Source organism: Canis aureus, chromosome 33, assembly GCF_053574225.1.
Source record: "Canis aureus isolate CA01 chromosome 33, VMU_Caureus_v.1.0, whole genome shotgun sequence".
Classification (NCBI taxonomy): Eukaryota; Metazoa; Chordata; class Mammalia; order Carnivora; family Canidae; genus Canis; species Canis aureus.
Genome location: NC_135643.1, coordinates 7,573,272 through 7,596,924, shown reverse-complemented (window position 1 = coordinate 7,596,924; position 23,653 = coordinate 7,573,272). Strand labels below are relative to the sequence as shown.

Sequence of the window (23,653 nt, the reverse complement as noted above, 5' to 3'; positions counted from 1 at the left end):
GGGGCTTTGCAGAAATGACTCCACTTTAGGCCTGTTGTCTTGTTTTTAACAGTATCTTTTCCCATAAAACATTCAGATTAAAGGAGACACAACCTCTTCACATAAAGCCTGTTGAAATATTACAATTTTCACTCAAACTTTTACCTTAATCCTATCAATTCTCACATTTCTATATTCTTTCAATCTAATTGCAGCCCACATTAGGGTTTTACCAACAGGTGTCGGTACCACAATGCATGTGTCTCCTGTGTCCAGGAATGTCTGATAATTCTTTTCTTCATCCTCCCACCATTTACCCATTCCTGAGTGTTAAGCTTTGGGTCCCAAGCCAAGGGACTCTGGCCCGTGTGCCAATTTTCATCTTGGTTCATCTACCTGACTCTTGCCCCAGGTGATTCCAGGCCAGATTTCTCTTTGGTTTCCAGCTTTTTAAATTTCTCCAAACTGGGGTAAATAGAGCAAACTTGTTTGGGGGTATTTTAATGTTGGGGAACTAGAAAGGGGTTCATTTGGTCCACCCAATCTTCAACAGTGCTATATTAAAAACTTTTTTAACCGCATCAATGTCTTATTTCTTTCATTTTTAAAAAATGTTATTTATTTATTTGAGAGAACAAGAGATAGAGAGAAGGAGAGGGAGAAGCAGACTCCCCATGGAGCAGGGAGCCCAAGAGGGAACTCAATCCCAGGATGTCAGGATCATGATCTGAACTAAAGGCAGATGCTTAACCAACTGAGACACCCAGATGCTCTATTCATGTCATTTCTTAATAACCATCTAAAGACTTCCACTTTACTGGGAGAGTTTTTTGACTCTCCTCTCTGCCTTTCCCCATTTCCTTGTTAACTAATTTGTTACATTAGTTCCTGAAAGACCTATAAGAGGAAGCTGAGACAAATTTTATAAGGCTGCCTAGATATTTGCTTGCTTTTGCTCAGGGAAATCCCTTTAAAAAAAAAGATTATTTATTCATAAGCAAGCAAGCAAGAGAGAGAGAAAGAGGCAGAGAGAGAAGCAGGTTCTGTGCAGGGAGCCCCAGGTGGGACTCCGTCCTGGGATTCCAGGATCAGGCCCTGGGCTGAAGGTGGCGCTAAACCACTGAGCCACTCAGGCTACCAGTGAAATCCTATTCTTAAGGAGTTGTAATGGAGGTTTCATTACTTAGGCATGATTGAATTATTGGCCATTGGTAATTAAACTTAAGCTCCAGCGCCTCTCACCTAAGAAGTCAGGAGTGGAGCTAAAAGTTCCAATCTAACCAAGGTTTGGTCTTTCAGGCAACTAGCTCCCCTCCTTGCATTACCTAGCTCTTGCACCCTAAGAGTCACATTAGCAAAAAGATGCTTCTATCACACTGGGAACTCCATGAGTTTTAGGAGCACTATTCCTGGATGCAGGGACAAAGACCAAATATATTTTTTATTATACCATTGCCATCCTGATGCATATGAAGTAGTATCTCATTGTGGTTTTGATTTATTTCCCTAATGATGATTATCTTTTTATGTGCTTATTGGCCATCTGTGTATCTTATTCGGAGAAATGTCTATTCAGGTTCTTTGTTCCTTTTTTAATTGAGTTGTACTGTTGTTGAACTGTAATATATATTATATTATATATATTATTATAATAATATACAATATATCATTATAATAATATTAATATATAATTATAATATATTATAATATTTTATATTATATAGCTATAATTATATAATTATAATTATATATTATATTACATAATTATTATTTATATATAATATATATTATTATATATATTTTTTATATATATATATATATATTCAGGACATTAATCTCTTACCAGATACTTGGTTTACAGATATTTCTCCAATTCTGTAGGCTGCCTTTTCACTCTCTTGATAGTATCCTTTGACAGACAAATATTTTAATTGGTGAAGTACAATTTGTATACTTTTTACTTTGGTGTCTGTGCCTTTGGTGTCATCCTAAGACATCTTTGCTAAATCCAATGCCATTAAGTTTTCCCCCTGTTTTCTTCTAAGAATTCATAGTTTCAGGTCTAAATGTTGACATCTTTGATCCACTATGAGCTAATTGCTATCTGTAGTGTAGGAGGCACCTATATTTATTCTTTTATATTTGTTGAAAACACTGTCCTTTCCCTAATGAACGATCTTGGCAACCTTGTTGAAAATTATTTGACTTTATATTCAGGGTTTATTTCTGGTCTTTTGGAACAGTGTTACATTTTATTTTTTAATACTTAAGATCATTACCATTCCTAAAACAGAAATTAATTGAAAAACCTTTTCATAAACGGTAATTTTGCTTTAAACAAAGGGGGGGGGCAAGATAATTTTAGGTAATAAACCCCAAATTCTATAAATCTGTTTTCAAGGTGTTCCTCAGCCAAACATGGCTGTCACACCACAAAACCCAGAAATGTGCAATGCTAACTCGATTCAGTAGTCTGATATTTTTGCTGACTTTTAATCATTTAAGCTTTGCGTATTTGTGGGTGGAATATTGTCAAGCCCTGGTCATCCCACTGCCCTTACCATTGATATCAAATGACCCAACCCAGCGTGGCTTACATACCATTTAATGTGAGAACAATGCTTATCATCAGTGTATTCCTTAAATCACTCAGGGTCCTTAGTTTTCTAAAACTTAGCAAACCTTCAAGGAAACCCAAATCGCCCCAACCCACCCCCACGGGATGGAGCATCACTGAAGAGTTCTAGAAGAGACGATTTCTTTTTTTTTTTTTTTAATTTTATTTATTTATGATAGTCACAGAGAGAGAGAGAGAGAGAGAGGCAGAGACACAGGCAGAGGGAGAAGCAGGCTCCATGCACCGGGAGCCCGACGTGGGATTCGATCCCGGGTCTCCAGGATCGCGCCCTGGGCCAAAGGCAGGCGCCAAACCGCTGCGCCACCCAGGGATCCCTAGAAGAGACGATTTCTGAAAGGGTACTAGTATTCCAGAAGTTTCAATGAGCAGAAGGCAGTATCATGCACTTTGACACCATAAACACGGCATTTCCCATGATACAAGCAATGCTTCCGTCAGCATTGCTCCATCTACAATCTGCGTCTGTGCCGCGATGGCTCAGCAGCAGCGGGCCACCCAAACGCGTGCGGCCGTGGTCTGCACAGGCGTCCCGACACCCAGCGGCCTTTAGGGACTCAAAGCGCCCTGCCCAGGTCACCCAGGGCCGCCCCCACCAGCAGAGGGCGCCCACGCCCCCCGGCCCCGCCCCCTCGGCCCCGCCCCCTCGGCGGCGGGCGCGGCGTCCAGTGCGCCGGCGCAGGCCCCGCCCCCTCGCTCGGCCCCGCCTCGCCGCCGCGACGCCGAAGGACCCGGCCCGGCGTGCCCCGCCTCCGCCCCTGCCCGGCGCTGCGCTCGCGGAAGCATGGAGGGCGAGAGCACGTCGGCGGTGCTGTCCGGCTTTGTGCTCGGCGCGCTCGCGTTCCAGCACCTCAACACCGACTCGGACACGGTGAGCCGACGGGCGAGGCGGGCTGCGGCGTCGCCCCGGAAGAGACCGGCGCGCGGGCGCCCCCCCAGCGGCCGTTGCCCGGGCCGCGCCCACGAGCTCTCTGCCCTGGCGCTCCGCCCCCTCCGCTCCCGGGCCGTCCCGGACGGGCGCTCCCTCCTCCTCCTCCTCCTCCTCTTCCTCCCCGGCGTTTAATCCCCCCCGACGCAGTGTCCCGCCTGCCGCCGTTTCACTCTCCCAGCAGCCCCCTTTTTCTGTGGTGAAAGTTGGTCGTGGAAGGATGGCGAGTCCGCAGAGCCTTCTCCCAACTCCGCTAGGAAGGTGCCGGTTAACTTTCCGTTTCTGACGACCGGCGGTAGCTTTCCAGGACCGCCGGGTTTTCTCGTGCGCGGCGGCGGCTGTGCGTGTCTGTGGAAGTGCTGGGCTAGGGAGCGATCGAACAAGGTGCGTCCAGTCAGCGGCGGTTTTCCAGACCTTCGTGGGCGAGAGAGTCTTGGACTTGGCAGAGCAGATGCCTGACTCCGCTTGCGGCGGTTTCCGATTCAGGGGATTGTGAGGCCTCTGATGCCTTCAGTTATCATTAAAATACTTCAGTTTATCCTCAAATATCAGTCACTCTTCTGCTTCTGCCACGTTCAAAATCTCCGGGTGAAGTGGTAGTGTAAATACAGTACACGTCTTAAAAAAAAAAAAAAACTTTTAGGAAGTCAGAGAAATACTATAAAACTTTGAGCCTGAGAAGTAGTGTGTTCTGTTTAAGTGCTTTTTTTTTTTTTCTGTTTTTTTTTTTTTCTGTTTAAGTGCTTAATGTGCTAGTACAGTTTAGAAAATACCATACAAAGCCTTCTAATTTCTGTAAGATGATTGTGCCCTTCACTTTACAGGGTCTGTTTTATCCAGAATTGCTTTTTGGCACAATCCTGATAAGGTTGGAATTGATATCTTTCATGTCTGCAATTTTATTTTATTTTATTTTTTTAAGATTTTATCTATTTATTCATGAGAGACACAGAGAGAGGCAGGAGCCCGACGTGGGACTCGATCCCGGGTCTCCAGGATCACGCCCTGGGCCCAAGGCGGCGCTAAACCGCCGAGCCACCCAGGAAACCCCCATGTCTACAATTTTAAATAACCTTGTAAAGTAACACCTAGCTAACAGCAAATACATGGCGATTTAAAATGTGGCGCTGTGGAAATTATTTTGGAATATCTTACTGCGAATATAAACAGAATGGATCCTTAGTCTCTGTAGCTTAAAATATTAGCCCTTGAGAAGTACCATGGAATTAGAAAGGCCCTTATTTCTTACATCTTTAAAAGGTGGTTTTCCGGGTTGCTGTACTTGCATTGACCCTGCTTTCCTTTCCCAGGGTTTGTCTAGAACACTGAACTATATAGAGTTCTGGATTTTTCCCCCGAGATTCTAGGAAAGACTCACATTATTGAAGCATTCTGTTTGTGGTTTTTTAACCACAACAGTTAAATGATGGTGGGTGGGGGGCAGCATTTTTAACTACTCATAAAGAAGTTAAAACCTTTATCGTCTCTTAAGCATATTGAGTCTTTAAATGTGTCAAGTAAAATATTTGAAAAATTACTGTTGTGGCAAATATCTGCATTTTTTTAAATTTTTTTTAAAATTTTTTTATTTATTTATGATGGTCACAGAGAGAGAGAGAGGCAGAGACATAGGCAGAGGGAGAAGCAGGCTCCATGCACCGGGAGCCCAACGTGGGATTCAATCCCGGATCTCCAGGATCGCGCCCTGAGCCAAAGGCAGGCGCTAAACCGCTGCACCACCCAGGGATCCCTGCATTTTTAAAACAAACAGGGCTCAACAGCTCCCCTTTTAGAAATCAGACTGAATTTTTGTACAATTTTTTATCTAAAAACACTAATCATTGTGTTACTTAATAGCTCAGAAGCATCTACTGGCTGCTAGAAGAAGCACATGCCAGTAATCCAGAGTCCTTGACTAGTTACTTGGGATGTCCCGTTATTGGCGCTACTCCTATTTATGATTTCATTACCCAGAAAAGAGAGCCTTCTCTGTTCAAGGCAAACTGCTCTGCTCCTCCTCCTTCAAACATTGTATGCTCATTCCTGGCTTTAAGCCTTTAGTGTTACAGGTGTGGTAAAATCATGGTATTTACAATCTCTTCTCATTTTATTATTTTATTTGCAGTCTCTCTACTGTTCATGTTTCCCAATTACACTGGAAGTGCACCTGGTCCTTTACAGACCTGGAGCTGTAGCACACACTTTGTGTACATTGTGAAACACTTGGGAAGTATTGGTTAGTTAAGTGAGTAGTAAGTCAATCACGGTATTCTATATACTGCTTATTTTTACCCTTATAGGAAGGTTTTCTTCTTGGGGAAGTGAAAGGTGAAGCCAAGAATAGTATTACTGATTCCCAAATGGATGATGTTGAAGTTATTTATACAATTGGTGAGTCATTTGTTTCTGTGTCTCTTATATTTGGTAGTTTATGCTGAATGGGATCAGCATAAATTAGTTTTTAAGTTGCTTTAAAAAATAAATAAAACATTTTAAAGCAGATCTTACTGCATTCATTTCTCAATGAAAATTATGGCTGTGGACTGCTAAAGCAAGAGTGTGGGACATAGGATGCAAATAAGACTACTGTGGGGAAACAAGGATGGAATAGCTCCTGCTCATATTTAAGTGTCAGGAAGATGGCCCAGCAAAAGGAGAAGGAACCAGCAAGCTAAATGAATGAATGAATGAATGAATGAATGAATAATTCAGACAAAAACATTGAATGCTGCAGAAAAGTTGGAAGAGGAGAAATGAAAAAAAAAAATACAGTGATTAGATCACTGAAAACCCTAAGTAACTTGTGAATTGTAATGAGGGAAAGGCCAGCCTACAGAGGGGTTGAGGAGAGGGCCGTGAAGCACCTGCAGCAGATGGTAGCTATTCTCTCAGGAAGAAAGGGAAAGGGGAGCTTTAAAATGTATAGGGGGTTTTCTGATTATCTAACATATAATTTTTTCTAAGCATATTTTGAAAAGCAATATTGGTGGTGTGCTATATAAAAAATGTGGCATCATGACATCAGATTGTGTCATGACCACTTCCCCATGTTAAACAATCCTGTCATTTTTTATGACTGCATTGTATTCTTTAGTGATTTCAGCAGTCCTTTAAATTATAATCAGTTGTTTACAGTTTTTCATTGTCCTAAGTTACACTACAGTGAACATCCTTATACATTTTTCTACATTTGTTATACATAGATTCCTGGGGGTGGTATTATGGTGCCAAAAGGTATGAGCATTTTTAAGGTTCTTGATTAGTATTAGCAAATTGCTTTCCAGAAAGATTGTATCAGTTTATATTCCTGTATGTCATTTTTTGTTTGCCACTTTAAAAGGTTAAAAATGGAAGCATATGTGTAAATTTACATATGTATATAAATGTATATTTATGTAAATACAGAAATTCAGTCTCATTAGACTCTTCTGTGGCAACCACTGTTTTATAATATTTTTTTGCTCATTAACAAAACATAAGTATATAAGTGTGTATATATTTTTACTTACACAAATGGGATTATACTATTCCCATTGGATAAATAGTTCCAAGATAAATATCTCTACGGATACTGTTCTATTAGGACAGAATAGTATCATTGTGTATAGTCTGCCCTTCTTTCTAATGGCTCTATATTCCCACTGTACGTTCCATCACTTATGTGATCAGCTATGAATGACTTGTTAATACAAACAATATAATGATAAACAGTTTGCCTTGAGTCTATTGGAAAGTCAAATTCCTTGTAGACCATTGTCTTTGGAAAAGTCATGCTATCTAAAGACTCCACAATATGTAAAAGTGCCCAGGTCCCCATACTCTTCCCACCACTAGGTATTATATTACCCAATCTTTTAATCTTTGCCAGTTTGATGAGTGAAAAGAAGTAATTTTAATTTGTATTTCTTAATTACAGACGAGGTTATGTGTTTATTACTTTGGGGGCAAGGACAGGTCTATATTGCATGCTTTGACTGTATTTCTGCTGAATTATTTTGGTTTTTCTTACTGATTTGTAATACCATGTTACAGCTTAAGGTAGTTGGCCTTTTGTCATGTGTTATCCATGTTTCTATAGTTTGTGATTTTACTTTGTTAATTACATATATTTTTTTCTGTTCAGACGCAGCTTTATTTTTTAGATTTATTTATTTGAGAGAGGGAGAGAAAGTCTTAAGAAGCAGGCTCTGCACTCAGGTTGGAACTGACATGGGGTTCAAATCTCAGGACCCTGAGATCATGACCTGAGCTGAAACCAAGAGTCTGGTGTGCTTAATCAACTGTGGCACCCAGTCGCCCCCAGACACAAGCTTTAAAAACCAACTCGTGGGGCATATTTTCCCTCTAGCTGTAATTGGCATGCCACCCAGGGTAATCAAACATATTTTGAGGAGTTTAATTAAGTAGCCATTTATTGAGCAACTCCATTATGCTGTGAACAAGCTAAGCTTCAAGGTATTAGGCAAGTGCTGTAGGAACATGTAAGTATTTGCTCAGATTATTTTAAAATGTTGGATCATTAACGAGTAAAATCCAAGATCTACAAATTACTATACTGCTTTGGTTAATGAGGTTTTCATCATTTTTTTATTTTCCCTTATCTATACCAGTGTATATTTGGCCAGTTATCAGTAACAAAGACTGTTTCTGTCAGTTTTGTTTTGTTCTCCACACAGGGATTTATCAGGGTAACATACATTTGCTAGAAGAAAAATGTCTAAAGAAAATGCTCACTTTTCCTTTTTTAAATAGAATTATTTTTATTAATATACGCATAAAGTTACTGAAATGATGATTTCATGTAGTTTTCTCTCTAAAGATGGCACTTGCAGGTACAAACCTGTAGAGGTATCTCCAGCCTTCAGATGTTTACTTGAAGAGATTATTCAACAGTTTTGATAATGGGTTTCCTCATCTGTCTGAAGATTCACAGATTCTCTGTAATCAAACTAATGTCTTTGATTTAAGTGACTAAAAAAATTTCTAGTAATCTGGCTAGGATCTGACCAAGGAAGAGACGCATAAATAGAACATGTCACAGGAACTATCTCAAATAGATGATTGTTGTTGCAGTGATCCAGAAAACTATGTCTGGTAAATTTGTTTTTTTGACACAAGGGACACTTAAAAGTGGGAAGCCTAGAAGAACTTGTATTGTCTTTGTTGTTGTTTTTAAAGTAATCTCTTCACCCAGTGTGGTGCTCAGATTCACAACCCTGAGATTTAAGAGTCACCTGCTCTGCTAACCGAGCCAGCCAGGTGCTCCAGAACTTCTATTCTCTTGATAAGTTTCTGTGTTACCAGATGTGGATGTTTCACTCCTGTTTTTCCTTGAATAATTTTGAAAGATCCGAAAGTTTGGAATGATCGAGGGGACACCATATTCATCTTGATGCTTTTTACAAGATTTATAATGGTGTCTTATGCAATAGAATTTAATCTTCATTGCACAGCATCTGCAGCTACCAGTATTTAGATGTATTTAGATGTATTTTTATTAACAAGAATAAAACTTACTTCCTAAAAGATACCGTTTTTTTTTTCTTAGTCTATAGTTAATATTGACAAATCCTTTATGAAGGAACTACTTGGAATAACAAAAGATAATCCCTTTAACAGCTGTTGTTGTCAATGAGTAAAACTACAGCATAACCTTTTTTAGAATTCAATGAAAATATACCAACTTTGAATTGATCTCTTGTGTTGCTGTTCATTATTTAAACCTGTTTAGAGGGAATGTAGTGTTCTAGTTAAGCCTGAGACACTGGGTTTGAATTTTGGCTCCACCATTCTTTCCGCCTATTACCGCATCTTTAAAACAGAAGAGGAATGATAAAACATCTGTCTCATAGGTTTGTTGTAAGGATTAAATGAGATCATGTTAAAGTACTTCTTTGAAGCTCACCATGTGCTATTTATATATGAAGTGCTCAATATATACTATTTAAATGATAATTAATGTAATCATAGCACAAAATTCCTTTTTTCCAGACATCCAGAAATATATTCCATGCTATCAGCTTTTCAGGTAAGTAGTAAGAGGCAGTAAATGATCCATTAAGAAAATTACTGTCTGTAAATGAAGTAGTTTTTAAAACAAATACCTTAATTATCCTTTATACATAGTGGTACTGATAAAAAATAAAAGACTTTTAAAGGAAATACCTGAAAAGTCACTTGTTCATTTCAACTCTAATAGTTCTTTCTCTGTATTTATATGCTTGCTTTAGCTGTTCTCCACACACTCTCTCAGGTACCAGTTTACCTAGAGGATTGCTTTTCTCACACCCAGCACCTCATCACATATTATAAATTCAGTGACACATTCTCATACATCAACAGCAGCCCTCTTTCTACTCTTTTATTCGGCTTCTTTCATCATTTGTCTTCTCACTTATCACATATTTATTAATCTTTTGTCTGTTATTTGATTAGGTTCTTTATCCAGCCTGCTTCCTGTTGCCTTCCTATGGTGAAAATTTGTGTTTTTAGTTCTACAGATAGTAATAGACCTAATAGGCTATGATATTTTTAAAAACTTTTCACTGAGGTATAACATACATACAGAAAAGTACACACATAAATGAATTTTCGTAAACACTTGTAACCATAATATGTAGTTTTAATGAAATAGCTTTGATTTCTATAAAACGTATTTGAAAAATCAGCATTACTATCTTATAGTCACACTGTATGTACACATTGCTAAGGTTGTGTGAGAATTGCAGTGAAGCATGTGGTAAAGGTGAAAAAGATCTGTGGTAAGAGATGACAGAAATGAAGACTTTGGTCTTAAACTGCTATACCAGAAAGAGCTTGGGATAGTGTTTAACATACAAAAAATATTTGTTGAATGAGGGATTCTTGGTGGAGACTCATAAAAAGTACTTCCTTGGGGTACTCTGGACCAGCAAAAGATTAGGAAGGAAGAGTGAAAAAAAAGAAGTGATTCAATATTTACTGGCAACTGCCTTAAATAACTATGCTAACTTAATAAAATCTTAGAATGGAGGAAGCCCATCTGATTCTCAGCCTTTTAGCTTTACAAGATAAAGGGGAGGGAGGCATAAGGAGAACCATCTGAGAAGGCTGTCATTCAGCAAAGTTCATGATATAACCAATGCCACAGAGCTGGTTAATGGTAGGGCAAAAACTAGAAGAATGAGGATTTCTTCAGTTCTAATCCAACAGCATACCATGGTGTTTCTTCCTCGTTTTAAATAATAACAGGTAAACATGTTAAAGCCTTTTGATACATACTTCTTGGAGTCCCAGTTGGATAAGCTTTAATACCCACTTTTTATGTACCAATACAGAGCATGGCAAAGTATGGCCCATTTTTATAGGGCCGTCTATGAATAGTTAACATTTTTCTAAAAAATATTTTATTTATTCGTAAGAGACACAGAGGCAGAGACATAGGCAGAGGGAGAAGCAGGCTCCCCACAAGGAGCCCGATGTGGGACTCAGTCCCAGATCCCGGGATCAGGACCTGAGCCAAAGGCAGACGCTCAACTGCTGAGCCACCCAGGCATCCCAAATAGTTAACATTTTTTGAGGGTTGTTCAAAAAACAAAAAAGAGGAATATGCAGCAGAGACTGTGTTCAGCAAAGCCTAAAATATTTACTATCTGGCCCTTTAGAGAAAAGTTTGCCAGCCCTGCTTTAATAACATTGCTTCTCAGTTTTCCACTGAAAAACACTGAATCACTTATCAAGAATCTAAAGGATAAAAAAAAAAAAAAAAGGATAAACACCTGGAAAACAGTCCACTAAAACCTAAAACTTAGTCACTTAAAAAATTATGCATGAATTCTGCACAATATATATTTCTATATAAAAATGCCCCCATCCCAGGAACTTAACATAAAATCAGTACTTGCAAATGTGTACACTGTTATCCTATTATTTCTTGGTGTATTGCCTTATGTCTCAGTTTGAGAAGTGGGAAGTGGATCATGCTAGAGAAATACAGGAATAAACTCTTGTATTCAGAGTATTCATGTTAGAATAAGTAGGTAAAGTGGAGGGATATGTTTGATCAGTTGAAATCCCTTTTGGGTAGGTGGAGCACTTCATTTTGTCTATTTTCCCATTAAAATTTTTTGATGGAAAATTTTTAATGTCTTTGTAAGTTTAAAACAATCGCTTATTAGGATTTATTTTTTTCAGTTTGACATAACTAAAATTTTCTGAACACGTTAGAACTGCCAGTAAAAGCCTATTATGGTGAATATTCTTTATAAAGGATTTTGCATAACAGATATTTCACCATCATAGAAAAGAATATTGTTGATCACAGTGAATGTGAGAGGGAGGAAAACATTATCTGCAATCCCTGTTATTGGAGAGGGAAGAAAGCTGGAATAAACACTTTAGAAAATTTTAGAATTATCTTTCAATTCTCCCTACATCTTTGACTTTCCAACAGAACAAAGACCACAAAACTAAACCAGTAACTAAACCGCTTGCTCCCCTACCTCAGCCCCAAAGCCAACTGACTCCTAAAGCACTTCTCAACTTGATAGAAGTAAAGCTTTTGGAATTTGCAGTGAATAAACTTTTAGTTGTTGTGCTTCATTACTCATACATTCTTTTGTATGTATCAACAGTGTAAAAAAAAAAAAAAAAAGTTTTAAGTAAATTGTGAATGAACTGTGAACTGGCTATGTAGACTTTAAAACTTCTTATATTTAATAGGTAGTTTGTTTTAAGCTTAATGTGATGCCCAGACTTCTTGAAGTTTCTCCACTCCTTTTCCTTTCTTGTTGCTTATGGGCCTCATATTTCTACCATTTTAAGTTTGTTAATTTGAGAACTTTCTCTATTAATATTTTTAGAACTTCATCTGACTAGCAAGTGGATATATGGATTTTGGTTTGGTAAGGGGTAACTAAAATTAAAAGTGCTAATAAGATCATATTTTTAGCCAATTTGAAATCCTTTTATTTTGGCTTTTACAGCTTTTATAACTCTTCTGGTGAACTAAATGAGCAAGCACTGAGGAAAATACTATCGAGTGTCAAAAAGGTATTCCCTGACTTAACCTTTTGTTTTTTTGTTTGTTTGGTATTATATGTATTATTTTCAGCTCCTAAAAATGTATAATACTTTAACAACTTTGAAGCAGCATTTGTCTTCACAGTGTCCTTTAAAGCAGGTGAGGAAAGGCTTGTTCTTTCCAGAAATCCAAAGTTTTGCCCTGAGAGCAAAACTACTGATTTAAAGTTTTGATTTTGTTCTCATCCTCAGCTATTCTAATTAGCTTCAGCTTTTCCTCTTCTGCATCCCTACCATATCCTTTGCTAGTATCATTTATCCTAGGACTTAATTCATTACTCTTTTTTTACATGGCTGCAGTTACTAGCACTTAGCTACATAGAACCCTCCACAGCATTTTGGTGTTTAGTTAAGACTTGTTGAGTGATCAACAAGTATTTTGTATTTTCCAAACACAATATGGGGAGGGGGGGTACTTAAAACATTTTGATCTCTGAATTGAGAATAAAAGTAGATTCAGTAAAAGAAGTTTTCTTTTCTTTTTTTAAGATTGTATTTATTTATTCATGAGAGAGACAGAGAGAGGAAGAGACACAGGCAGAAAGAGAAGCAGGCTCCATGCAGGGAGCCCTGGCCCAGGACTCCAGGATCACACCCTGGGCCGAAGGCAGAAGCTCAACCGTTGTGCCACCCAGGCATCCCGTAAAAGAAGTTTCTTTCAAAAAACATCCTTTGATGAAAATGCTTTGGGCTTTCCCCCCAATTGTATTTGGTTATTTAAAATATACTTCTAGGGATCCCTGGGTGGCGCAGCGGTTTAGCGCCTGCCTTTGGCCCAGGGCGCGATCCTGGAGACCCGGGATCGAATCCCACGTCGGGCTCCCGGTGCATGGAGCCTGCTTCTCCCTCTGCCTGTGTCTCTGCCTCTCTCTCTCTCTCTCTGTGTGTGACTATCATAAATAAATAAAAAAATTTAAAAAAATAAAATAAAATAAAATATACTTCTAGGGGCAGCCCGGGTGGCTCAGCGGTTTAGTGCCCGCCTTCAGCTCAGGGCGTGATCCTGGAGACCCGGGATCAAATCCCACATCGGGCTCCCTGCATGGAGCCTGCTTCTCCCTCTTGCCTGTGTCTCTCTCTGTGTGTGTCTCATGAATAAATAAATAAAATCTTTAAAAAATAAAAAAAAAATAAAATCTACTTCTAAAAACTATTTAGTTTTAGAAAGAGAATCCAGGGTTCCTGGGTGGTTCAGATGGTTAAGTGTCTGCTTTCTTCTCAGGTCATGATCCTAGGCTCCTGGGATCGAGCCCCATATTGAGAAGGGAGCCTGCTTCTCCCTTTCCCTCTGCCTCTCCCCCTTGATCATGTTCTGTCTCTGTCTCAAATAAATAAAATCTTTTAAGAAGTCCTTTTAATTTCCTCTGTTAAAAATTGCTGAAGTTGTCATACACATCTCTAAGCAAAGTGGTTGCTTTTATAATTATTTAATTCTTGGTGAATGAGATTTATTTTTCCAGTTTAAAAAAAAAAAAAAGTTTAGGGGGATCCCTGGGTGGCTCAGGGGTTTAACGCCTGCCTTTGGCCCGGGGCGTGATCCTGGAGTCCTGGGATCGAGTCCTGTATCGGGCTCCCTGCATGGAGTCTGCTTCTCCCTCTGCCTGTGTCTCTGCCTCTCTCTCTCTCTGTGTGTCTCTCATGAATAAATAAATAAAATCTCAAAAAAAAAAAAGTTTAATACTAAGAAGTTTGTTCAGATGTTAACAGTTTATAAAACCATTTCATATGATCTTACTCAATTTTGAAACCAACTCTGTTGGATAGGTGATAGCAGTTAAAAGTTGTTGGATTCAGTTTACTTATTTAGCAGACCAAGTACCCAAACAGGAAGTTAACTTGTTTTCATTGGCATTTTCTCTATTTAAAGATTTGACTAAAGACTAAGATTTTAAGATTTTTATTTATTTGATGGAGCTAGAGAGCATAAGCAGGAGGAGCTGTGGAGGGAGAGAAAGAAAAGCTCTCTCTTGGATTGTGGGGCTCAATCCCAGGACCCTGGGATCATGACCAGAGCTTAAGGCAGATGCTTAACTGACTGAACCACCCAGGTGCCCCTAAAGACTAAGATTTTAAAAGAGCAAAAATAACCATAAAGAAACTAGAGGAATTTAGGAATTTTTTTTCTCATGTATACTGAGTAAAATCGTAGCCCTGTAACTGAATGGAAAGTAATCTGACTGTAAGTCAGTTTGCCTACTTTATAAAAGTAAAGTGTTAGGGGTACCTGGGTGGCTTAGTTGGTTGGGCATCTGCCTTTGGCTGGGGTCATGATCTTGGGGTCCTGGGATCAAGCCCTGCTCTGTTGGGTTCCCTGCCCAGTAGGGAGTCTGCTTCTCTCCTCCATCCATTCCCCTGCCAGCTCATGCTCACTCTCTCTTGTTCTCTCTCAAATAAAATCTTTAAAGTAAAATTTAAAAAAATAAAGCGTATACTTAAGTTTGTGCTTTGTTTATATATGTCCTAAATCTTGCTAAATTTAAGAAAGCCATTTTTAAGGCTGTCAACTTTATTGCTTAATTATGATAGTAAGACACATAATAATTGTAACCATTAAGGTATACACCTGATATTTTTCTGTATTTTCTCTCAGGCTGTGGTTGGTTGGTACAAATTCCGACGTCATTCAGACCAGATCATGACATTTAGAGAGAGACTGCTTCACAAAAACTTACAGAAGCATCTTTCAAGCCAGGAACTTGTTTTTCTACTGCTAACACCAAGCATAATAACAGAAAGCTGCTCTACTCATCGGCTGGAGCATGCCCTATATAAACCTCAAAAGGGGTAAGTGTTGGCCAGTCACTGGCTATTTTCAGTTAATAAAAAAATATACCCAATTTTTTTTTTTTTTAAAGATTTTATTTATTCATAGAGATGCAGAGAGAGAGAGAGGCAGAGACACAGGCAGAGGAAGAAGCAGGCTCCATGCAGAGAGCCTGACGTGGGACTTGATCCAGGGTCTCCAGGATCACGCCCTGGGCTGCAGGCGGCGCTAAACCACTGCGCCACTGGGGCTGCCCTACCCAATGTTTTCATTTACTTTTTGCCTCTTATCAAATATTTTCAAATATTATTGCATTACATTGTAACAATAACCCTCTGAAGTTGAACTACCATATTTCTTTATAGATGGAAAAATGAAGGTTAGATAAAGAAATTAGAAGCCCAGTATGGAATGGGTTTGTTTTAGGCACTGAGGATTTGTTATTATTTACCATAAGATGGAAAAAATAGGTATACGTTAGATACTGGTTGCTAAAAGACATAGTATGGAACTAAGCCTTGGTATTTGAGCAGGTTTTCTCTAACCTCTGCAAGGAAGCAAGGTCGTTCTTGCTGGCCCATAAAAATGAGTTAGTCACTCTTCTCCCCCTCCCCCCCCAGGTTATATAAATAACATTCTCATGGAATATGAGGATTAAGTAAAAGAGTACCAACTAAAATTAATTTTATTATTCATGGAAGACAGAATAAATCTCAATACTGCCTATTTTTACATGTTAAAATAGCCATTAAAGTACTATTTTCACACAACTATCTTAAGGCTGTGCATATTTCACCACTTTTAAAAGGCATTTGCCTCAAGTCAGTAAATTTTATCTTGAGTAAGTAGTATAGCATGGGGTTTTTTTTGTTGTTTTATGATCTTGTAGGGGATCTGTACATGATATATATAAGTATATATGCGTTTTTATATGTATTTATATGTATTATCTGTACATAATATATATAAGTATATATGCGTTTATAATAGGTGGATAGTAATATTTCACTTTATTCTAAGTTTATACTTCTAAATTTTATTTCTTCAGGCTTTTTCATAGGATACCTTTAGTGGTGGCCAATCTGGGCATGTCCGAACAACTGGGTTATAAGACTATATCAGGTTCCTGTGAGTCTACTGGTTTTAGCCGAGCAGTAAAAACACATAGGTGAGACTGCTTCCCCTAAATTTACTCCTATTTGTTTTTTAACATTAATTTTTTATTACATCGAATAAAAATGAAAGGAAAACTAATGACCATGTTCCTCAAGTAAACCAGACTTTTTTCCTTTCTCCACATTTCTTTCCAACACTTGTACATTTATAATATACAAAAAAAGGGAAGGGGGGTTGTTGTGTAGCCTGTGTGTGTCAGCATGTGTGTTCTAAGAATAGTAGCTAGTCTCAAAATAATTTTCTAAGGCAGCAATTTAGATTATAAAGGCATGAAATTAGACTGAATAGAAGTAATGACAGAATATGAGGCTTTATTCATAGGCTGTTAAGCTATAACTTTGTGTTTATTAAGGGAATAGTTAATATCAGAAATAACACTGGTAGTATAGAGTGCTTACTAGAGTGGAAATTGAGAATAAAGGACTAGATTTTTATTTAGTTTTGTGTTCCATAAAGATTAACAGTTTTATAGAAATTGAATACCACATTTCATTGATTCTGAGGTGCAGTTTTACATTTATCTCAAATTGGGATATTTTACAAACTATGCCTTCACCTTTTTCTTTTTAGTATATAAAATAACGTTCCCACTTTGAATCAGTGATGACTTAAATTCATTTAAATATTTTAAAAATTGACTAGTCCCCATTGCCAAGAAAGAACCCTCCTCCCTCCTACTTCAGTATTTATTTTTACTTAACCTCTTTTGAGTCCTGGCAATAGTACTTAAGAGGCTTCAAAGTCTGCTAATGTAAAGATATACGAACTAAGTTTTCTAATTGGCTTTGCTGTGAACAAGGAGGTTGACAAAATATGATCCCTACAAAACCAGTATAAAAAGAATCTTCTTTTGTTCAATTACAAATAAGTTTTTCATTGTTGCATTAAAATTAGTTCTATATATTTGCCTGACAAAATGGTAATTTTTACAGCTCTGAATTTTTTACAGAAGATGGATCTTTAAAGGAGGTACATAAAATAAATGAAATGTATGCTTCTTTACAAGAGGAATTAAAGGTAAGTTAACATTCAAACACTTAAAGACTACTTCTAGAGTTCATATCAAATTGATAACTGAAATCTTTTAGAGACAGCTTGACATTTATTTGGATTTATATTTTTGTAACAGTTTAGGTTCAGTAACAAAGACCTCAATCTCAGTGGCCTACAAAAACAAAAGTTGTTTCACTAACAATATACCTTGGCTGTAGTTTTGCTCCTGGTATAAGTGCCATCTTCATTCTAGGTTCCAGACTGAAGGAGCAGCCCTCATGTGGGATGTGGTCTTCTCATGACAATAGAAACAAGCAAAAAAGCTGGTAGAAATTCACAACAGCTTTCAAAACTTCTGCTCAGAGCTGGCATGTCATTTCCACTCACGTTTCATTGGCCAGATTATATATCCCTATTTCATGGTAGTAGTCAAGGATATATAATCTTTTTACAGGATAAAAAGGGAAGTAGTATTTGAGAACAAAACAATCTACCACAGTACTAAATTCTATCTCATTGTATCAGTTGAGAAGTAGACCTCAAGATGGGATTAGACATGTAAGAGATTTATTAAGTCTGAGAAGGATAAAGGGGAAGGAGCAAGAGCAGGCAGGGAGACTTGTAATGCTGAGTCTGACACCTGAGAAAGGAGACAGTAAGGGAGGACAGGTGGTTAGAGAGAACTTTAGACTGCAGGGCCAGAGAGGTCTCAGCCAGTCTGATGGGAGTCTCAGCAAAGTTGTCCTACAGGGATGGATTTGTACCTAATACTCCTATTGGTTAAGAGCAGCCTAGGAGAAGTGTGGCTTCAGTAGTGGGCCCAAAAGTATGGTCACTGGGACTGTTACTCAACTACTCAGATTTCCATTTAGAGATAGTATATTCCATGGCCACCATACTCATGGATATAGTACATGAAGAGAAGTTAATACATTTTACACTACTAATATTGCACACTATTTTTTAATGTGAATACTACAGGAATCTTAGAGAAACATCCAGAATCCCATTGTTGTAACAACTATTTTCACTTTGCCACATTTTCTAGTTTTTTCCAAATACATACATGCGTTTACATAGTTGACAGTGATGAGGACTTACAAACTTGTGTCATGACTTTTATTTTATGTCATTAAGCATTTTTCATTTTAAAAGCATTAAGCATTTTTGCTACGTATTCTCCAGGATCATGCCCTGGGCCGAAGGCAGGCGCTAAACCACTGAGCCCACCCAGGGATCCCCATATTCTGTAGTTATTTTTAATGGCAGTATATTTCATATAGCAATATATTAGAACTCCTATCTCAAAAGTACTAACTTGGGCTAAAATAGGGAATGTAAAGGTATGTTTCAGAAACTAGGCAGAAAGCAGCTGAGCTTCAGGAAAGAATTGGAACCAGGAGCCTGAATGCCATCAGAATTACTTTTTCCCTTTTTGTTTATACATCGGTTTCCTTCATAGTATATACAGATCTGTTTGTTCATTCACTAGCCAGCCAGAGAACCGCATTTAGATCTATTCAGAAGGTATTAGGATTTGCCAGCTGACTATGAGGTAGCTCTGCTTGGGTCAGTTAGGGTGAAAGCTGGTCAAGGAGTTACTGGTGAACTTTTATGGCATGGTAGACAAAATGGTGAGAAGTATGCTGGGCAGATATCCTAAAATGTATCCATTTTAAAGCTAAGTGTGGAGTAAAAAACTAACATTTTAAAACTAGATGTAACAACATATTACCCAGTGATTAGAAATTAGTTACTTTTGATTTGGTATACTTAGAAACATTTTTTTTTTTTAGAAACATTATCTTATATAAATTTATATTATTTACTTTAAAATATATTCCCAAATGAAATCAAAGAGTATTTAATTAGTGTTTAAAATTGATGACATGTAAGGCCAGCCTGCTATTCAAAAGTAGTTTCTTTTATACTAATTAAAAGTCTGTAATAGTTTTCTTTCATAACAAAACAGTTACTTTTCTTTATTGTCAGTTTCTTAAATGTTTGCAGTAAATATGCATCTCTCAAAATACTGTTATTTTTTTTCTTTCAAAATAACAAGGTTTTTTTTGGTTTTTATTTGTGTATTAAGCAGATAACTTGTACAATAAAGCTGTGTATAAATGGGAAGTTAATACATCTGGAAAGTATTTTATAAATATAAAGCACCATATAAGTTCTTGTTGAGTTCTTTCAGAAAATAGCAAAACAAAATAAAATATTTATAAGGGGCCAGTAAGGGGCACCTGGGCGGCTCAGTTGGTTGAGAATCTGACGTTGGTTTCAGCTCAGGTCATGATCTCATGGTTGTGGGATTGAGCCCCAAGTCGGGCTCCGTGCTCAGTGTGGAGTCTGCTTCAGATTCTCTCTCCCTCCCACTCTGCCCTTACTTGTGTGCTCTCTTTAAAAAGGAAAAAAAAAAAGATCTTAAAAAAATATATATATAAAGGCTAACAATACTTGAGACTGTGTACCACAAAGGATTTTCTATAATTTGTGAACCAAGTTGATTCCTACACAACTTGGAATTTTATCTATGCCCTTAATTTCATTTTGCAGAGTATATGCAAGAAAGTAGAATACAGTGAGCAAGCAGTAGAGAAACTACTAAAGGATGTAACCAGATTGAAACGGGAAATTAAAAAAAGAAAACAGGCACAAACCCAAGCAGCACGTAAGTAAAAAGTTTACACATCACTACCTTTTGTGCTTTAAAAGAAATTCTCACTGATGTGAATTGTGGATGAGCTGGCTACAGTAACTGATGAACTTATCAACCTTAGGGTTAAAAATAGTAGTTTTATTAATACTTTTAAATCTTGTTAACAAAGAACTTGGTATTACTATAGCTTTACTATATTGTTGATATTAAAAAATACAACTTAAATTTTCTTTTAGAATATAGTGGCATGGAAATTAGAATTTGGGATTATGCATACCACGTTTCTCAATTTAGAGGATTTGATATAACTGTTCAGTTGAAGTCTTTTTGACATTACCAACAAATAATACAAAAGCTTTGTAAAACAAATATTGTTTTGAATTTTTTTATTTTGTTTAGGAGAGAACATCGAAAAAGACCCTCAGGAGAACATTTTTCTTTGTCAAGCTTTACGGACCTTTTTTCCAGATCAAGAATTTCTTCATTCATGTGTTATCTCCTTGAAAAACAGGCATATCTCTAAAAGTAGCTGCACTGCCAACCACCAGCTCAATGTGATAGACAACCTGACCTTAATGGTAGAATACACTGACGTTCCTGAAGCTAGCCCAGCTAGCGGCACACCACAGATGCTTAAACGTAAAGCTTTAGATACCGATGATGGATGGCAATTGAAGAAGTCACGGCTGTTAGAGATACAAAACAAACCATCTAAAACAGATCCTGATAGTAGTAATCAAGAAAAAGCATCCACAGTGAGCAGCCCGGAAACAGATGAAGACATTGAAAAAATGAAGGGTTCTGGTGAATATCCACAGTCTCCTACATTTTGATCCTTTTAGACCAAAAGGAGATTTTTAATTAGCTGAAGGGTAAAGCCATTTATATTGTTTTTACCAAATCTAGGTATTTGCAGAAATACATACATTCTAGTGCATTTATTTCTTAAAGTACTTTATTTTAAAACCATAACCTTTTTTGCCCCCCCACCCTTTAAAGATTTTAAGTAATTCCTCCGCCCAACATGGGGCTTAAACTCACAACCCCAAGAGCAAGTCACACATTACACCAACTGAACCAGCCAGGTGCCCCCTGCCCCCTTTTATGAAACTCTTGAGGGAAAAAGCTTAAGTGATATTCTTTTAAACTTCTATAGCATTCTTTTTTTTTTTTTTTTAAGATTTTTTAATTTTTTTTTTTTTACTTATTTATGATAGTCACACACACAGAGAGAGAGAGAGAGAGGCAGAGACATAGGCAGAAGGAGAAGCAGGCTTCCCGCAAGGAGCCCAATGTGAGATTCAATCCCAGATCCCAGGATCACGCCCTGAGCCAAAGACAGACGCTCAACCACTGGGCCACCCAGGCGTCCCACTTCTATAGCATTCTTTAGAATTGGAAAAGACTAGCCTTATTTTCATGATAGGAAAAGAGAAAAAAGATGTCTAAGGTAATATGAAGTGTATTTCATTTTTAAGTCATAATTCCTGCTCTTTAGGTTATAAATGGCTGGGGTTGCCAGATAAAATACCGGAAAACATGCAATATTAGGCATTAAAAACTTATTCATTGTTTAAGTGAATAACTGAATCTGAATTCAAATTTAATTGCATGTCTTCTATTTGTTTGCTAAATCCGGCAGTTCTAATTATGGCAAAACTATAATGCAGCAGCACAAATACCTCTCCCTAGTCTAGAGTCCTCTACACAAAATTCAGTGAATCCAGAATTTGAGTACAGAACAAGCCTGGTAATGCAGTGTGTCTGAGATCAGCAGCTGGTCAAGTAGCTGAAAAGGCCAGTTCAAGTAAGGCTCAAAAATGGAACATATGTGTATATATGTATACATATGTCTATCACAGATTTCACTATAACATAAGGCAGAATTGTACCTTCATTTGCCAATCTTTTGTTGCAGAACTAGGAACTTTTCTGGGAGTATATTGTTGTTCCTATGTAAATCATATTCCTTACTTAACCTTTACAATTCCCAGTTTTAGTTTCTTTAAAGTGAATTAATTTAAAGAAACCTGGAAGCAAAGCAACCTTAGTACAAAACACTACTTTTTTCATTTCACAGCACCCTCCTACTTCCAGCCTTCAGGTGTCCTAACCACACCTAACTTGACAACTGTTTTCTTTTTTTTTTTTTTTTGACAACTGTTTTCTTAAAGCTATTTTTTTTACAAGCCTTTCAAAAGCATTTACTTCATTTTCATTGCAACAATAACTTTGATGCTTATACTTCATTAATACAATGACAAGCAAGTGACACAGGTCTGGGAACAAAATAGCTGACTCTTGGCAATGTAAAACTCAATAGGTTTGAAGAGTCATGGGCTTCACTATGATTTTTGATGATGTAAAGCCCGGTTTAATTCAGTTGGTAAGTTGGTTAAGTGGAGGTTGGCTAACAGCTTTTATTGTGCTTTTGTATTTGTCTTTTCCATAATTGTGAGAATTTTCCATCAAGCCTATACATCATATGAAGCCTTCATGTTTTACTCAGTGGATGAAATACTGGACATAGACTTTGACCATTGCTTTTCTATCTGCTACTTCCTAAGTGACAACAAATTCATAGCTACTATCAAAACAAAACTGTCTTTTATCTGTGTTAACATGCGTTAGTTACCATGGGGTGCTAATGAAGCCCACGTAACAGTAGGGATGGCCTGTACAAATGAGTTTCTGTTGGGATTGCTTAACTGGTTGCCTAAGAAGCACTGTAGTGTAACATCACCAGGCAGAGGGCTAATATGTTGGCAGTCTGCAGCCTAATTTAAAAATAACCACAAACATCACTAGAGCATATAGAACAGAATGTAGATTAGGACTAAATGCAATAAACAGCTAAACTACTAGAGGTCACCAGAACACAGGACTGCTGGTTGACCTGTGAGCTGGATTGAAGCAAAGATTCTTCACCCCCTCCTGTCTTTGGAATGTACATTTTGCTTACTGTTGACACACTGGGAGCTGTTCCAAGGACATAGACTTAAAAAAAAGTAAGGTGTTGACACCATTTGGGTTGTGTGTGTGACTGAACCCAGTTAAGGTCTCAGTATAAACTTTTAAGAGTGGCAGGCAGGTGCAGAGATCTACTTGTCTTGTGGCTACCCAAGACAACCTAAGTAAGTTACCTTGCTTATTAAGCCTGCCCCCCTACATACCTGGAGCTGTCTGCCTCTTCAGTCCTTCCCTGCCCTCCATGTACCAGTTTATAAACCAACAGATAAAACAGGCTAGACAAATGCAGAAGCAGTAAGTAACCAACATAAGCAAATGTCTTCTGAAGACCATAGCTTAAGATTTTTCGAAGACTGCTTACAAAGACTCTTCAGAGTTCATTTTGTTAAAACGCTGTATAGAATGTTACTTGAGTCATACTTGTACACAACAATCCATCTTTGAGGAAAGATGCTAAACTTTAAATCAGAGAATCTTGCTGAGGTC

General features: G+C 37.8%; 1 protein-coding gene and 2 long non-coding RNA genes across 6 annotated transcripts; 1 reads left to right on the top strand and 2 right to left on the bottom strand.

Moving 5' to 3' along the window:
* Window positions 1–2,568: 2,568 nt before the first annotated feature.
* Window positions 2,569–3,226, bottom strand: LOC144304046 (uncharacterized). Its single transcript, XR_013371032.1, has 2 exons — window positions 2,922–3,226; window positions 2,569–2,712 (listed from the first exon to the last, which is right to left on the bottom strand). It is a non-coding gene; the product is annotated as an uncharacterized LOC144304046 (long non-coding RNA).
* A 103-nt stretch (window positions 3,227–3,329) lies between these two features.
* On the top strand, window positions 3,330–21,134 carry ABRAXAS1 (abraxas 1, BRCA1 A complex subunit). Of its 4 annotated transcripts, none has more exons than XM_077882753.1 (10): window positions 3,361–3,485; window positions 3,727–3,926; window positions 5,843–5,933; window positions 9,534–9,570; window positions 12,506–12,572; window positions 15,193–15,386; window positions 16,415–16,534; window positions 17,475–17,559; window positions 20,095–20,209; window positions 20,597–21,134. In XM_077882753.1, the coding sequence occupies exons 3-10, from the start codon at window positions 5,903–5,905 to the stop codon at window positions 21,028–21,030; spliced, it is 1,083 nt and encodes a 360-aa protein (XP_077738879.1). In that variant the 5' UTR covers window positions 3,361–3,485; window positions 3,727–3,926; window positions 5,843–5,902; the 3' UTR covers window positions 21,031–21,134. The 4 variants fall into 4 exon arrangements, with proteins under 4 accessions (XP_077738877.1, XP_077738876.1, XP_077738879.1 ...); XM_077882752.1 differs by having other exon boundaries at window positions 3,724–3,926; XM_077882750.1 differs by lacking the exon at window positions 3,727–3,926 and having other exon boundaries at window positions 3,331–3,485.
* LOC144304248 (uncharacterized) lies at window positions 3,749–4,873 on the bottom strand. Its single transcript, XR_013371182.1, has 2 exons — window positions 4,792–4,873; window positions 3,749–4,160 (listed from the first exon to the last, which is right to left on the bottom strand). It is a non-coding gene; the product is annotated as an uncharacterized LOC144304248 (long non-coding RNA).
* Window positions 21,135–23,653: the final 2,519 nt, after the last annotated feature.